This window comes from Petaurus breviceps, unplaced genomic scaffold, assembly GCF_028583685.1.
Source record: "Petaurus breviceps papuanus isolate PSGF00001 unplaced genomic scaffold, PetGlider_PUasm1.0 90769, whole genome shotgun sequence".
Classification (NCBI taxonomy): Eukaryota; Metazoa; Chordata; class Mammalia; order Diprotodontia; family Petauridae; genus Petaurus; species Petaurus breviceps.
In genome coordinates this window covers 84,940-101,835 of record NW_027187341.1, presented here as the reverse complement: position 1 = coordinate 101,835, position 16,896 = coordinate 84,940, and the positions used below count along the sequence as shown (strand labels likewise).

General features: G+C 39.4%; 1 protein-coding gene across 1 annotated transcript; it reads right to left on the bottom strand.

Moving 5' to 3' along the window:
- Positions 1-1,350: 1,350 nt before the first annotated feature.
- PCDH20 (protocadherin 20) lies at positions 1,351-7,112 on the bottom strand. The gene is made up of 2 exons (XM_069068616.1): positions 6,549-7,112; positions 1,351-5,516 (listed from the first exon to the last, which is right to left on the bottom strand). The coding sequence occupies exons 1-2, from the start codon at positions 6,699-6,701 to the stop codon at positions 2,751-2,753; spliced, it is 2,919 nt and encodes a 972-aa protein (XP_068924717.1). The 5' UTR covers positions 6,702-7,112; the 3' UTR covers positions 1,351-2,750.
- Positions 7,113-16,896: the final 9,784 nt, after the last annotated feature.

Genomic DNA, 16,896 nt, shown 5'->3' with positions numbered 1-16,896 from the left:
TTCTGTGCAGTCCAAATATCACAGCAATCTCTTCTTCATTAAACTGGGCAAAGAGTACTCACTCGTTCTCAAACTGTTAAATGGATATTGGGATTTTTAATGAATGGAACATTTATTTTTGTGCCAGCTCAACTACCAACATTGACATGATTTGCATACATTTTGGCAACTGTTCTAGCACAAGGTGTTAGTAAAATGGGTCTTTTATGTGTAAGCTTAATTTGCTTTTAGCATCTTTTGTTATTCATGTTTTTGGTTTTTTATGTGAAAGAGATTTTTTTTTTAATATGGACCATTCTGGCAAAAGAAAGAATTCAAAAATATGACTTCTTATTACTGTTTTAAATATTTTATAGAGTCTATGAAAATTTCATTTTTGTTAAAAAAATAATAAAAACAATGTTCCAGTGCTCTTCATATTAGATAAGTTAAATATTTTATTTTTTTATATTAAAGGCTAAATTGTTGCATATTTGGGAGCTTCAGTATTTGAAGTGCTGCTATTTCCATATGAAGCTACTTTTTTTTTTTAGTAAGGGAAATGTGAGGTAGTCAATGCAATGTAGTTTGTTTTAGCTGGACCATTTATATATTTGAGTAAAAGAGATAAGGAAACAGTAAAAAAAAAAATCTGTCTGATAAATTTTAAGTGCCTATTCTCTGCAAGGCACTGTGCTATTTCCTCCTTGGCTGGTACTTCTGCTGAATGAGCAGGATTGGTAGTGAAACTTTCTCAGTAAGCCGCTTTGTCTACCCCACATTCACAAATAACTTTTACTTCACTGTGTGTATATATACACACACACACACACACATACAGTGTGTGTATATATACACACACACATATATTATATATATAATCTCCAACAGACTTTGCATAAGAATGTTAATATATTTACTGTTTCACTTTGGGACAATGTGGCAGTGAATTGAACAAAGATGCAAGCCACTGGAGGACATTACAGGGCTGCTTTGCTTCATTTTATTTTGTATAGAACTTTTTTCCCCTATGAAAGTGACTGGAATCCATTGCATTTCAGTAATGTATGTGTAATTTAACATATAGTAAATAAGGGAACAGCAAAAAGAATGCTCCTTATTGCAAGTGTGGTATCTCTTTAAATGCATGTGTTATCCAGAATAGATTCCTTTGTATAAATAAGTCTTTCATACATATGCACACATCCTCACACATGTAAGGATGGAGGATTTTAAAGTGAACTCTATTTTTCAATATGTTTACTTTTAGGATACCACTTTCTTAAGGTTTAAATAAGACAGAGTTAACAAGTACCTTCAGAAAGCTATTCAGTGAATTTTATAGTCAGAAGAGTAGCCAAGAGAAAGAAGTTATGAAAATATATAGCTTTAATTTGCAGACATATAAACACTTTTGGTACAATCAGACATAAGATGCTGGAAAGTAAAATGATCCATTTTTAAGCTGACACATTTTCCTTGTTTACACAGATATATTTGCCATAACCCTCATATGAAAGAATTTTTTTTTCCTCAGCTTGCGCAATGAGGTGAAACAGATTCATCAATGATGAACCTGCTGCTTGCATTGCAAAGGATGTAGTAAAGAATAAATTATCCCAGAAATCTGCCACCAGGCTCAATAGGCAGCTCTTGGCCCTAATCCAAAGCCAAAGAATAAAAGCCAGAAATAGTAGCCAGTTAAACTAAACAACAACAACAACAATAACAATAATGATAATAATAAGTCTCCCATTTGAAATATCAACCCTGAATTGCTAGAATTCCATGTGAATTAGCTTCTAAGACTACTAATATTTTAAAGTGATTTCTATTTTTCCTATAACAGCTGAAATGGAAAAAGCATGTAAAATCTTATTTGTAACTCAAATGAGAAGCACAGCAGACAAGTTGAGGAAGCACAGAAATATTTTTTCAACAGCTATGAGACAACTAAGGGTCAAACCATCCCTTTGCATCTGGCTATTTGGACATGGGCACAATTGTTTCATTTACATCTTCTGCAAGAAAGGGTAAACACGTCCCCCACCCCCAAAATGCCAAGCAAAATGGTAGAACAAATAGAAAGCGATTGGAGTTTAGAGGAAGTGAAAAGAACATTATTCAGCAGTTCAAATTTTCATTACATGGCAATGTTCTCTATCCTTGCTGAAAAGAAATTGCACTTCTTGTTAATGTTTTTTTCTAATCATACTGTACATGTTATTTTTGTGAGGTAATAAACATTCTATTTTACCAGTGCATTTCTTCTCCTTTCATTATCATACATATAAGTAGAACAAAATCTTCATTTATTTTAGATTTATGTATATTTTATGTTCAAAACACTGTATTTAAAATATACTTTGTCATTATTTTCATATACAATACCTGTCATGTATAAGATCTCACCTTCCTACATAGGAGCAACTGATGCCCTCTGGTGGTTAAAATAACTTCTTAGACTTAAACTTCAATATCTTACCTTACTCTGTTCAATGACCTGGCTGATGTATGAAAGCTGCAAATGATGGAAAGCCGTTTATCAGCAGTACACTAACTGTTAATACTAACTTTTCATTTTACAAAATGCTGTACACATTTTATAAGACCTGAATTTGAGTTTTATAAAACTTGTAAACAGTTATTTACAATATAATATAATTTATAAATTATTTGTCCTTCATTGGAACTGCCAATCAGCACATCTGTGATTATGTTTGTGGCCTATCCAAGGCCAAGCATCTGTCTGAGATTTTCCCTTGGAAACATCAAATATTAGAAATCTCCATTGGTTTCCTCTCTATCATATGTAAGTCAAGCTTTCCTTTCAGTGGAATTTGTACTTCCAAATTGTCATTTTCCCGGTGATGCTTTTTCCCCTTCCTTAGACATATATATATTCCCATCCCAGTGACTAATGTGATGGACCCCAAACTTATCACAGACAGGGCAACTAAAGTGGGCACACAAGAGGCTGATTCCACTTTTCGGTGAGTAGGCTCAATTGAAATTTGTGGTTCTTTCTCCTCAATGCTGATCTCAGGTTCTTTTCTCAATAGACTCTCAATGTAGCTCTCATTGCTAACAGTGTCATTGACAAATAGATTTACCATGACAGTAGAGTGGAGGGGCTCAGGATAACCATGGTCACTCACTTTAACCAGCAAGCGGTATAGCCCATAATCATTCTGCATCAGTGTCTCTTCCAAAGTGATGTTACCAGTTTTAGGGTCTATCCTAAAGGATTCAGGCCGAGGACCTCTTCTTCCTATAATGCTATAAGCTATCACAGCATTCATACCAGTATCTTTGTCAACAGCATAGACTTCTGTGACTGGTGAGCCAGGTAGAGTAGAAGGTAGGACCAAGAGATAAGACATATTGGATTGAGGAAACAAGACAAGAGGAGGGTTGTCATTGATGTCAAGAAGAAGAATGGTTATCTTTGCAGTAGAGGAGAGGGCAGGTTCACCCCCATCAACAGCTTCAACCCATAAAATATAAGAACTCTGTTGCTCCCTATCCAGAGAAACTTTTGCTCTCAACATGCCTTTTCCAGTGTCTATGACAAAAATATCACTCTGGTTCATCACTGAAAGGGCAACCCATCCATTTCGTCCTGCGTCTGCATCTGTGACACTGATTACTCCAATTTCACCAAGCCCTGGGAAATTTTCTGGCACAAAAAAGCTGAAATCCTTGTTGATAAACCTAGGACTATTGTCATTTTTATCCAGCACAGTGATGGCAACTGTAGCTATCGACTCTTGAGGTGGTATCCCAGAGTCAACTGCTTTTACTGTGTACCTGTACTTCTCTTTTTCTTCTCTGTCCAACTGAGTAGACACAGTCAGAATCCCTGTAACCTTGTCTAACAAAAAATATGAGGGTGCATCAGGTCCAAGGAAATAAGAAACTTGACCTCTTTCTCCACTGTCAGCATCTATGGCATGCAGTTTTGTCAGAAACGCATTTGGTGCATTATTTTCTTCAATAGATAGTTCTATCAGTGGTTGAGTGAAAACAGGTGCATTGTCATTGTCATCTAGAATCTGTATTTTAATCACTTTTTTAACATGAAATCCCTCAGAGTTCCAGGCCACCACAGTTATCTCATAGAGCTGTTGTGTCTCATAATCCAAAGACTTTGCAGTTTCTAACAAGTATTCATTATTGTATGGTTGATAGGGAGATAATCTGAATGGTCCATCTCCATCCAGGTAGCAGTTCACCTTATATTTATCTTCTGGGTCCCTGATAGTAAAAAATGCAACTGGGGTGTTGATGGGTTCCAGCTCCTTTAAGTAAACAACTCCTTCGACTTCATTAGCAATGTAACGAGGGACTATCTCAGGTGGACGAAAAACTACTTTGATGATGGTCACCAGGACAGTGATTACAGCTGGAATGCAGCCTGGTCCATTGGCAAGTATAGTGAGCTTATGTAGTCGAAGGACATTACCCCCAATCTTTCTGAAGAGTTTAATGACTCCAGTGATTTCATCCAAGTGGAATAAGTCTTTTGATACCTGTGGAACCTTCTGGCTGTAGGAGTAGGTGATCTGAGCATTTGCACCTAAGTCTCTATCCACAGCCTGGACACCTGCCACAGGAGTGCCCACTGTAGCATTTCCATACACAGTCACATTGATCTGTGAATCTGTGAAAAGGGGACAGTTATCATTAATATCACTGATGCCAATTGTGAGAGTGGCACTGCCCATGAGAGGTGGAGAGCCACCATCTTCTGCTATGATAATGGTTACATACTGATCTTGAGTCTCCCTGTCTAATGCCCCCATGACAATTAGGTATGGGGTGCGCTCTCCATTCTCATTCTCCTCAACATCCAAAGTAAAGACACCATGATAATCCAAGAGGCGATAGGTCTGAACACCATTAGTGCCCACATCTGGGTCCAGGGCTGGATGTTCAATGGCCAATCTGGTGTTGACAGGTGCATTTTCAGGAACTGATACAGCGATCTGGGAAACCGGGAACTGAGGAGCATTGTCATTGATGTCCCGGATGGCAATTTTCACTTTCACAAATCTAAAGTACTCCTGAGGCAGGACCAGTACGTCCAGGAGCAAGACACAAGATTCTGAGGAAGGTGAGGAGGAGACAGAGATGCCATTCCTCCCTCCTCCTCCCCCTCCCCCTCCCCCACCTCCTTCAAGACACAGTGCCTCCCGGTCGATCTCCTGCTGAGAAGTGTGCAGCTCCCCTGAACGGTTGTCTAGGGTCACATACTGATCACCCAGCCCCTGGGACGCCAAACTGAAGGAAAGAGGGGGATCCCGTTCCTCTCCGTGTTGGTGGTGCTGGTGCAATTGCTGGTCTTCCTCACTCCCTGCTGCCACTGCTGCTTCTGCAGATGCTGCCTGGGGGACCAGCTGCAGGTCCTCAGCAAGGCTTCCGATGAGCACTCCTGCCGGTAGCCCCTCGTTCAGGCTGTAGAAGAGCTCTGTGGCTCGACTGTAACTTGCGAAGCAGTTGAAAGGTCCCACGAAGAGGAAAAACAGTAGCAGATGCTGGAGGCGAAGAGGAATAGCGAAGACGACACACAGGCAGACAGAGAGAAGCATATTGGAGTTAGAGACAAGGGGTTATAGAACTCAGCAGGGATGCAGCTCATTACTCTCACCTGACCACCTTCCTCCCCAAATAACTCAGCCAGGGATGCTTTGGGCACGCAGAGCATCATGCTCAATCTGGCGAAGAGGGTGCTTGCTTTATAGGACACAGTCAGAGACAGAGTTTGGCTTTACAGCTCCACTTCCCTGGTCGCCTACTTTCTGACCCCAACCCTTTATTCTCTAAATAATCCAACAAGCAGCTAGTGCTGTCAGGTGTCCATTGCAACACGCACAGGACTGAAGATCTCATTCACGTGCAACAAGGCATCACCAAAAGGAAGGGAAGGATAGGAGCTGAGAAGGGGAAAGGAAGGCTTGAGAGGTGGATCTGGGTGTCCCCCCCTCCCCCCCCCCCCCCCCCATTTAAATCCCCATGCCTCCGGTGCTCCCAATAACATGCCGTGCCATGAAGCATATAAATCCCTTAAAGCAGGAAGGATGAGAGATTCTCATTGCCAACACGCAACTCAAATCTAGTTGAAAAAAGGAGGATAGCTCTCCCCACCCTCTCACAAACCCTCACTAATCCTTCTCCCCCAGGGAACTGAAACTAAACACAGAAAAATGATTATGCAAAATAATTTGTCACTTGCAATTGACTAGAAACCATTCCCACTGTGGAATGTGGTATATCTAAAAAAGGCTTTTAAGGATGGCACCCATTCCTTTTTATGACTCAATCGTGCAATATTTTTGATTCCAAAATTATTCTCCATACCCAACCCCCCCCCCCCTTTCCTCCCCTCAATCCCAGTCCATGGCTTTCGTTTTGTGATAAAGACATTGTCCCAAACTCTTTTACCCTCCCTCCTCTTCCCAATCGCTCGCATGAAGTTTGGGTCAAGCTGGAAGGCTCAGAAAAAGCAAAGCCTCGGGGCCCGCTACTGTCTGTCTAGAGGTCCCGGGCTTCAGAGCCCTCTCACTTACCGGCAGGTTCCTCCGACTGGTGCTGCTCCTGGGACCGTAGAGATGCCCCATATCCAGAGGCTGCTGCCTGTTCTCCGGCAGCCAGCTGACTCCTAGGGTTCGTGAGCGCCTCTCATTCCCTGGGCAGTTCATTCCCAGTGAAACTGCAGTCATTTAGCTACTGATGTGAAAGCAGCAGAAGACACTCCCTCTTCGTTCATGCAAATCACCGGGAGAACTTCAGCCAATAGTCACAGGCACATCAATTAACAAAGGGCTCAAATGGGGGAGAGATGAAAGGCCAGGGCATAGGGAGGACGTTGGCATTGTTCCACTCTCTGCCCCCTGACCCAGGTACCTAGTGATCCTTTTCCCGCAGGAGCCTGAAGAGCTCAACTTGCAGCAGAGACTGCAGCTCAGCTCACTGGGCAATCACACGGAGCACACTCCTTCTCCTACCTCGTTCCCAGCACCAGTTAGGGAACACTTCCCACAGTGTGCAGGGAGGGGGGAGAATCGCGGAGAGGTGACGCACGGCAACAGCTTCACAGCCACAGACCCAAAGGCTCCTTCGCAGCAACTTTCCTTTCTTCTCTGAGAGAGAGAGAGAGAGAGAGAGAGAGAGAGAGAGAGAGAGCAGTTTTCACTTATGTCTCATGAAGGAGGGAGGGGGGGCTACTTGTTGCTTGTTGTTGATACTATGGGAGCAAAGCAAAATGGACAGTTTCTAAAGGTTTAGGTGCGTTTCTGCTCAGTGGTGAGAGTTCTTTGGATTCAGGGTGGAAAAAGGTGTCAGAGGCTATTAGACTAACCCCCTCGTTTTGAGGGCAAAAGGGGTCAAGTGATTTCCCCACTGTCGCCTAGATATTTCTAATAATTCATGTTTATGTAGTACTATAAGGTTTGCCAAGTGCTTTGTATCTGCTATAGATTGACCCTCCTTTTTGTGGCATAGTAAAAGCCAGCACTAGAATTCTAACTCACATCTTCAAACTCCAGCGCCTTCTTCACACTGTACCATTTTAGGATTCTTCCACCAATTCTATTCCTTTTGTCCTAAATGCCTCCCCTTCCCCCTCCCCCCCATGTGATGATCTTGCTATCCTATATCGTTTTAGATAAAACGTGAATTCACAGAGAGTTGTGCAGTAATGAGAAGGATAGAGTAAGGAATGAAGTAGAAAGCAACCTTGGGACAAAGGGTGTCAGCTAATGGCCTTTAATATTTTTCTTTTTAAAAACGATTAGATGTGTTTTCCTCTTCCATTCCTGTGAACTACAAGTACAAAAGAACAGTCACTGTGTGTGGTAGTTGGGATGGTGAGTGTGTGTGTGTGTGTTGGAAAGGAGGGTGGACCATCATGGAGGAAACTGTCTTCCCAAGATAGTTTCCCATCATAAATATTTCCCTTTATCATTGGACCTCTAGATTATCAGCCAATTGCACTGAAAATAAACCATCTGGATTGAGTTACCAGGTAGTTAGATTACCCCACAAGGACAGAAATATATTACTTAGTGATCACAGGTAGAGAGAATTTATATCAGTAATATTTCCTATGGATACTTTTCTGTTTTCTTCTTTTGTCCTTTTACATATTCACTCAAGTGATTATTTAATTGTTTTCCATCTTCCTGATCCTTCTTTTTCATTTTAGTATTCCTAATAGCTAAAAAATTAAATTCCAAATATTGGCAATACATTAAAAAAATTATGTGCTACTCTGGACAGAGCCATCCCTATGGAATCAATTAATCAGTCAACAAACATTTAATACTTACAGAATGCTAGACACCTCTAAGGCTTTAGGGTTACAAAGCCAGAAGTGAAATGGTCCCTTCCCTCAGGGACTACTTGATTTCTAGTGGGAGAGACAACCGAATACACAATATACTTAGATATATACAATATATGCAAAATTAATACAAGGTCATTTTGCAAGGGAGTGCACTAGATACTGAGGAAATCAGATGTTTCAGACTCAAGGTCATACTTGAGCTGTCTTGAAAGAAACCTTCTAAGAGGTGATGATATCCAGGCATGGGGAAAATCCATGAAAAGTCAATGAGATGGAAGATAGAGTATCTTATGTGAAGTAGAGTAGGTCCTGGTTTGTGAGGAGGAAAGTAATGTGTAAAAAGACCAAAATCAAAAGACACGGGTTCAAATCTTGCCCCTGATGCTTACTACTTTGTGTGACTGTGACCAAATCATTTAATTTCCTTGGACTCCAAGTTTTCTCTACTGTAAAATCTAGGAGTTAGACCATATGCTTTTCTACTCTAGATCAATGATTCTATGAGTTCATCATTTCATTAGGTTGGGTATAGTATGGGCCATCTCATATACTCTGAAATAATTCCTTAAGTAGAAATTTGAGAAGTATGGCTAGACTGCAAAGCATATATTATTCTGCATTCAATCCCCATCTTTGTAAGCTATTACAGGGAGAAAGAAGAGGGGGAAGGTTTAGATCACAAATCCACATCTACCTAAAAAAATAACTTCTGAGTCTAAGCAAAGAAATGATAGAGCAGCTCTGAAGATAGAATGCAGGCAAAAAACTGGCTTCCCATCCTTGCTTGCTCAGCTGCTAGTTCCTGCCTTATTGAAGAACTTTTACCATAATTGGTAAATATTTACTTTGGGGTTTTGAGCTGAAATATATCTTACTCCTAAAATCAGTACCATACTTTTTTTTTTCCTGAAGTAGGTATAATATATATTTTCAGGCAACACCCTTAGCTTATAGAAGCCTCGGGCACTTGGCCAGAATTAGACAATCAGTTAGTGGTGTGAGTATGTGCAGACTAGACTGGGAATCTCAATTTATTCCAAACCCATCCGGATGCAGCAGCAGCAGGCTGTATTTTCACATCAAGCTCTTTACCCTGTCCAATGGCTTAAGATCATTCATTTTTTTTCCTTTGGGTGAGAAGATAGTGGTCTCTTTCTTTGATTTGCCTTTGTTTATGGGGGTAATAGAGAGGAGCTGCATTTAATGAAGACAAAATCTATTTGCTGTGACGTCACTGTGATTATTCTCAGAACGGAGTTTGATTTTTCCTGTTCCTCTGGCTAATCCAGCTTTCCCTTTTTCTATTTTGTGGTGGATGCTTCTGGCACAGATGTACATTTTTATAGCTGCTTTTTTCAAAGACGATCTATTGCTCCTCTGGCCACCATTCTCCCAGCTGCTCCCTCCAGAGAAGGGGGCTAATGTTCCTGCTTCACTTAGAGAGTTAAGTTGGCAAGCGATTACACGTGCAGGTTCAGCCACTGTTTTGGCTGAAGTCTTTCTACAAGGCATCCTGAAGTGCAGAAAAGGCATTCCCTGTCCATCAAAGCATGAGAATTAAACACGCATAAACAATGTTCAGAAATGCAAGAAATCTGCTCTGTTTTAAGTCTCCATGGTGACTCCTAGGACTCTGTATAGAAATTCATCATCTGTGCCCAGTAGACCTTGGCAGAGTTTTGGGCAGCACCTTATGTGTCAAATTCCAAACTGTTAATTGAGGTTCTTGTTATTTTTCCTTCATCCTTTGACAAACCAAGCAGGGTTTCATATAGGTTTTAAACACTAATTGAGCTGAAAAGGGACCAAAATAGCCCCTCTTTCTTCTCATGTGCCTTATTGCTGGGCATTGTGAAAATGTTCCAGCATTGTTTCACCTCCTGACTCAAGCCCTGTGACCTCCCATCTGGTGTCACATATTACTTTCTAAAGACAGTTTGGAGAGCTTGTATGCTATTAGTCCCTTGAAAATAATACTTGTGAACTTCTCAGATGTCTCAATTGCTCTGGGCCTGCTTCCCAGGTGTTTTGTAAAAATTGATCTAGAAGAATAATTAGCTTTTTATGCTTCCCAAGCTTGGTTTTCTTCAGATGTGGACAGCAGCATGATCTATTAAATAGAGCCCTGATCTGGGCTTACCGGACCTGGCTCATATTCCCAGTGCTCTGGGAATTGTTATGTGCCTTTAGGCACATGTTACTATAGTCTATACTTCAGTTTTCCCATAAATAAAAAAGAAAAAATTGGCATACATAATTACATATAGGAACTCGATGTCCATTTATTCATTTTCAACTATTCATTTTTTATTCATCTACTTATTTACTTTTCATTTATTTATTTATTCAGTAGTATTGAATGGGTGCAGCCTTCTGACTGAGTCCAAGTTTTACAGAACTAATCCTTTTATTAAGGGGATTTGTTCTGTGAAGTTTGTATTCAGTCAGAGTGCTGCACTTGAAGATCTAGAGGGCCACCTGTGGCCTCAAGGCTTCAGGTTCCTCACCCCTGTCTACACCTATGCTTTCACATAGTATGAGGAACATTTTTGACTCATATAGATCAGTAGATTTTCTGTAATTCATAACTTGTGTTGCCAAGACCACTAAGAGATTAGGTGATTATGGTTACACAGCTAGGTATCAGAAGTATGAACTGAATTCAGACCTTTCCAACTCTAAGGCAACCTTCTATTTGCCATAACAACCATCATTTACATAATATTTTATAGAAACCTCACAAACATCAGTAATTTTATTAATCTTACATGTTTCCTTAACTGGAACAAAGGTAATACCTTAGGTTTCCAAAGTGTATTTCAATTGCCTAGCTTTTTATGTACATATTACTTTATGATGACTCTTTGAGTCAGGTAGTAAAAGTATCATGATCCAGATTTTACATGTGAGAAATCAGATGCTTGTCTATTTGTTTGTTGTTGGTTTTTTTTTACCCTTTTTATTTTTGGAGGGCATTTGGGGTTAAGTGACTTGCCCAAGGTCACAAGGCTAGCAAGTATGTCAAGTGTCTGAGGCCGGATTTGAACTCAGGTCCCCCTGACTCCAGCAGTCAGTGCTCTATTCACTGTGCCACCTAGCCACCCCTAGATGCTTGTCTAAAGGAATAAAGCTAGGAAGTAACATGTCTGGGTCTCAGGCCTTCTGACTCCAAATCCAGTGAACTTTCTATTATATCATGATCCCTGTTAGCACAATGCCTGGAACAGAATAAACACTTAATACATGCTTTCTTCCTTCTTTCCTCTAGTATACATTCATATACACATATATTTTTAAAAATTATTCAAGGTATTTCATATTGGTATTGGCATTTATGAGTTTATGAAAGTGATCATGATTTTCATTAAGGTAGTCCAATCTTTATATCCTTATTAGATTTCTAAAATTCTAGGTTAAGATTCACCAATTTTTTGTAATGATTTCCTGTAAATTATGAGTAATCTCAAAATCAACACCACTTAAAATTTTCATCTATTAATATATTAATGTCTATTAAATTACCTCTATGTATTTATATGTGTGATTTGTTACTGAATACATAGTTTCAGTTTGAAATACTTATTTTATTTATTTCAAAGATATTTTTAGTTTAACATAATCTTAACAAATCAATTGACCATTGATTTTGATGTCCCTCAATCTGCCATCACAGTTTTCTCTTCTTTCACCAGTCTACTTCACTTTTCTATATGTGTAGCATTGCTTTTTTTCAAACCACCTATGCTTTCCAAATTTGAATTAGTTTGTGCTAACTTAATTCTTACTACTTTCCAGAAATTTTGTCCTCTGGTTGCTTAATACCATCCCTTTTTTGAGCACCTTTTCTTTTGGCTTCACTTGCCTCCTTTCACAGTCCTAACCATTGTCAGTCATTTTAAAAATATGCTTTCCTCTACTCTTTAATCATTTGTTCCCTGAAATTTTTACTTTCCCCAACCCAAGCTCACCACTACCATTTTCTTTCTCCACTTCTAATCCTGAATTGCAGGTCATTTCTGGAGGAAGCCATCATTATCATTTTGGTTTGGCAATCCTTTTAAACCTTGAATTTTCTCCCTGTCTTATTCCCAACCAGAGCTGTTCCAAACTTCCTCCCCTCTTCTCAAATTGCTCATTCTACTCTTAGTTCCTCTCTCTCACCTAATGAGAAGTTCGAGGCCATACTTTGTGAGTTTTCTAAACTTTTCTTTGTGCCTCAAAATCAGTTTTCACCTGTCTTTATAGTCTGCCCTCTAATCTAAGACAATAAAATGCCCCTAGAGACTTAGAGTGTGACCAGGATCCCTGGGCCTTCTTACCTTCCTTCTGCTCAAAATGCCTCTATGTTGCCTCTTCCATTCTAATGTAAATTTCTTGATGGCCAGATTGTCCTGACTTTTCATTGCTACTTTTAGTGCTTTGCATAAGGTTTTGTATATAGTAAGCATATTATAAATGCTTTTTCCTTTGGCCATTTCCTTTCTCTCTCTCATTTTTAATATATCCTTTTTTATTGATTAGATTTTCTCTGCTTTCAAATAGCCTTAGGTATCCCCTATCCTTTTTTAAATTACATTTTATGTTTATTTTTAGTTTACATTGTTAATTTCCACATGATTTTGAGTTATACATTTTCTCCCCATCTTTCCCCCACCCACCACCCCAAAACATCAATCCCACTGTATACCCTCTCCCCTAATCTGCTCTCTCCTATATCCTCCCTCATCTCCCCTCTAACTTTTAGGTAGAACAGGAAAGATCTGCATACCCCAGTGCCTGTATATCTTATTTCCCAGTTGCATGTAAAAATAAAATAATAATAATAATGATAATTATAATTTTTTGAATATTTGATTTTAAAACTTTGAATTCCAGATTCTTTCCTTTTTCCCTCCTCACCTACCCTTACTGGGAAGATAAGCAATTCAATATAGATTGTGCATATGTAGTTATGCACAACATTTCCATAGTGGATATATTGTGAAAGACTGAATAAAGTTCCCTTCACCCTATGCCCCCCACTTGTTCTATTCTCTACTTTGACCCTGTCCCTTTATAAAAGTGTGTCCTTCTAATTACCCTCCCCCCCAAACTTCCCTCCCCTCCATCATCCCCCCTCTCATCCCCTTCTCCCCTACTCTCCTGTAGGACAAGACGCCCAATTTAGTGTATATGTCATTCCCTCCCTAAGCCAAATTCAATAAGCGTAAGGTTGGCCCATACCCTTTTGCCTTCCTGTTCTTCCCCTGCATTGTGACAGTTATCCCTTTCCTCTTCTATATGAGATAATTTACCCCATTCTGTCTCTCCCCATCTCTTCTCAATATATTCTTCTCTCACCTCTCAATTTCACCTTTTAAATATCATTCCTTCCTATTCAATTGATCCTGTGCCCTCTGTCTATGTATACCTGTACACATATATACACTCACATATATATTCATACACACGTATACCCTCCTATATAGACATATATATGTAAGTATACATATATATATATATATATATATATACATTTATATTTCTTTCAACTATCCTCATACTGAGAAAAGTTTCATAAGTTACAATGATAGTTTTTCCATGTAGGAATGTAAATAGTTCAACTTTGATAAGTTCCTTATGATTTTTTCCCCCTGTTTATCTTCTCATGCTTCTCTTGCTTGTTGTATCTGAATGTCAAATTTTCTATTCAACTCTGGTTTTTTAATCAAGAATGCTTGAAAGTCCTCCACTTCATTGAATGACCATATTTTCCCCTGAAACATTATATTCAGTTTTGCTGGGTAGGTGATTCTTGGTTTTAATCCTAGAACCTTTCATCTCCAGAATATCATATTCCAAGCCCTTTAATCCCTTAATGTAGAAGCTGCTAGATCCTGTGTTATCCTGTTTGTGTTTCCACAATATTTAAGTAGTTTCTTCTTGGCTGCTTGTAATATTTTCTCCTTGATCTGAGAACTCTGGAATCTGGCTGTAATATTGCTATGAGTTTTCTTTTGGGGATCTTTTTCAAGAGGTGATCGGTGAATTCTTTCAATTTCTATTTTGCCCTCTGGTTCTGAAATATCAGGGCAATTTTCCTTGAGAATTTCTTAAAGGATGATTTCTAGGTTCTTTTTTGATCATGGATTTGAAGTAATCCAATAATTTTTAAATTATCTCTCCTGGATCTGTTTTCCAGGTCAGTGGTTTTCTCAATGAGATATTTCACATTTCCTTCTTTTTTTTTTCATTTTTTTATCTGTTTAATAATATCTTAATTTATCATAAAGTCATTAGCTTCCATTTTTTCCAGTCTAATTCTGAAGGAATTATTCTCGTCAGTGAGCTTTTGAAATTCTTTTTCCATCTGGCGAATTCAGTTTTTAAGGCATTCTTTTCCTCATTGACTTTTTGGGCCTCTTTTGCCATTTGAGTTAATCTATTTTTTTAAGTGTTATTTTCTTCAATCAGGTTGTTGACTCTCTTTTCATGATTTTATTGCATCATTCTCATTTCTCTTCCCAATTTTTCCTCCACTTCTCTTACTTGATTTTCAAAATCCTTCTTGAGCTCCCCTATGGCCTGTAAGCAGTTCACATTTTTCTTGGAAACTTTTGGTACAGAAGTTCTGACTTCCGTGTCTTCCTCCAGCTACGCTCCTTGATCCTTTTTGTCCCTAAAAAAGTATTCTATTGTCTGTTTGTGCTCATTGCTTGCTCATATTGGCAGCCAATTACTTGACTTTTGAGCTCTTTGCCAAGGTTGAACTCTGTTTCCAGAGTGGAGAGCTTGGTCCCAAATCACCGGGGTTTTCACAGCTGCCAGAGCTATTAGGAGGGTGCTGTCTTTACAGCCTCCACACACTCTGGCTTACTGATCACACTCCTCAGGACCAGTACCCAAGACCTTGATCCAGATTCAGGCAGGTTAAAGCAAGAGCGCTTACTCTCTGAATAGTTGCTTGACCTCTCTATGATCTGCAGGCCAGCAGCTCTGAAGCAGCCACATGGAGAGGACTGCATGGCTGCAGCACCTCTGCCACTTCTCACTGTGGGGGAAAGGGGCCATACTACTGTACTCCTAGTCCCCCCCAGTTCCAACAGAGTTCTATACTGACCTTTTACTTTGTTTTTGCCATTTATGGGTTGATATTTCTGGAAACTCCCACTGCTGCTGCTGATCCACTCTCCCTCAGTCCTCTGCAGCCCCTTGCAGGGGCTGCCCTGGGGCTTATACTGGGAGCTCTTGTAGGGCTGGGCTTGCCTTGCAGAGTGCTTCAATAGACCTTTCCTGTCTTCCTGCCAGGCTGCCTTAAGTGGGAAATTTATTTCTCTCTGTCACTTTTTGTGTTCTGCATCTCTAAAATTTGTTTAGAGTCATATTTTATAGGTATTTGAGGTGGTTATGGAGGGAGCTCATGAGTTTTCCTGCTTCTACACCACCATCTTGGGTCTGTCCCCAAAACCTTCACCCCCGCCCTACCCCCTGCCATCCTTAAAGATAAAAAAAAAGCAAATACATTTTTCATCAAGTTTGCTATATATATCAATGGATGAATCCACACTCCATCCATCATTCTAGCTCTCCATGTCCTATCATTCACTGTTCTGCTTCTACAAAGTATAATTTCCATTTTCTGCCTCCACTTACTCACTACCCACCCATTTACACTTCAAACCCCTTTCTGTCTCCTTTCCATTCAAACTACTCCATTTGAAAGTGTCATTGAAGATCTTTGTTCCCAATCAAACACTCCTTTCTATGTGTTCATGCTCCTTTACTCTCCTACAGCAAATGACAATATTGATAATCCCTTCCTTCACACTCCCTAATCTGAAAGTAACTATTTCAAGCAGTCTTTCCTAGCCTCAAGACCTTTCTCAACAAGAATTCAATCTTATTTCCTTCTTCCTAACTCAAAACCCCTTTCTTTGTTCCCATTTCCCTCATCACCAAAGTAGTCAGCAGGAAGTTCCTTTCTAAGTTCAACCTTTTTTCTTGTGCTTGTAAACTCATTACCAACTGTTTCCTCTGGAAAGCTGCATCATTGATAATTTTCTTTCTCTCATGTGAAAAATCTCTTTCTCACATCTTATAGTCTACAAGCAGGCTCGCATTTTGACTTATCAATACAAACAAACAAAAACAATAAGCAAACAAAGCACAAACTTAAACAAAGCAAATAAAAAAAGAAAAACCCAAGCCCTTGGCACTTTCACACTCTTAACCTACTTTCAGCCAAAATTAAAAAAAAAGACAAACTACATGAATTACCTCCATTTCCTCACTCCCATTCACCTCAAGCCCTTGGAATTTTGCTTCCTTCACCACTTGAATGAAATTGCTCACTTTTTCAATCTCTCACTTGACAACTATTTCTTAAGTACCTGTATGGTACTAATCCCTGGGGATACCAGGACAAAAGCTTGACAGTCCTTTACTCTCAAAGAACTGAAGTTCAAATGGAGAAGATGTATGTACAAAAAATTGTATGTATAATATATGCAAAATGAAAGTGATTGTTTTAGGAAAGAGTAACTGTAATGGGAATGTAAATTTTAAAGATTTTCCCTGTCCCTAGGCTAAAG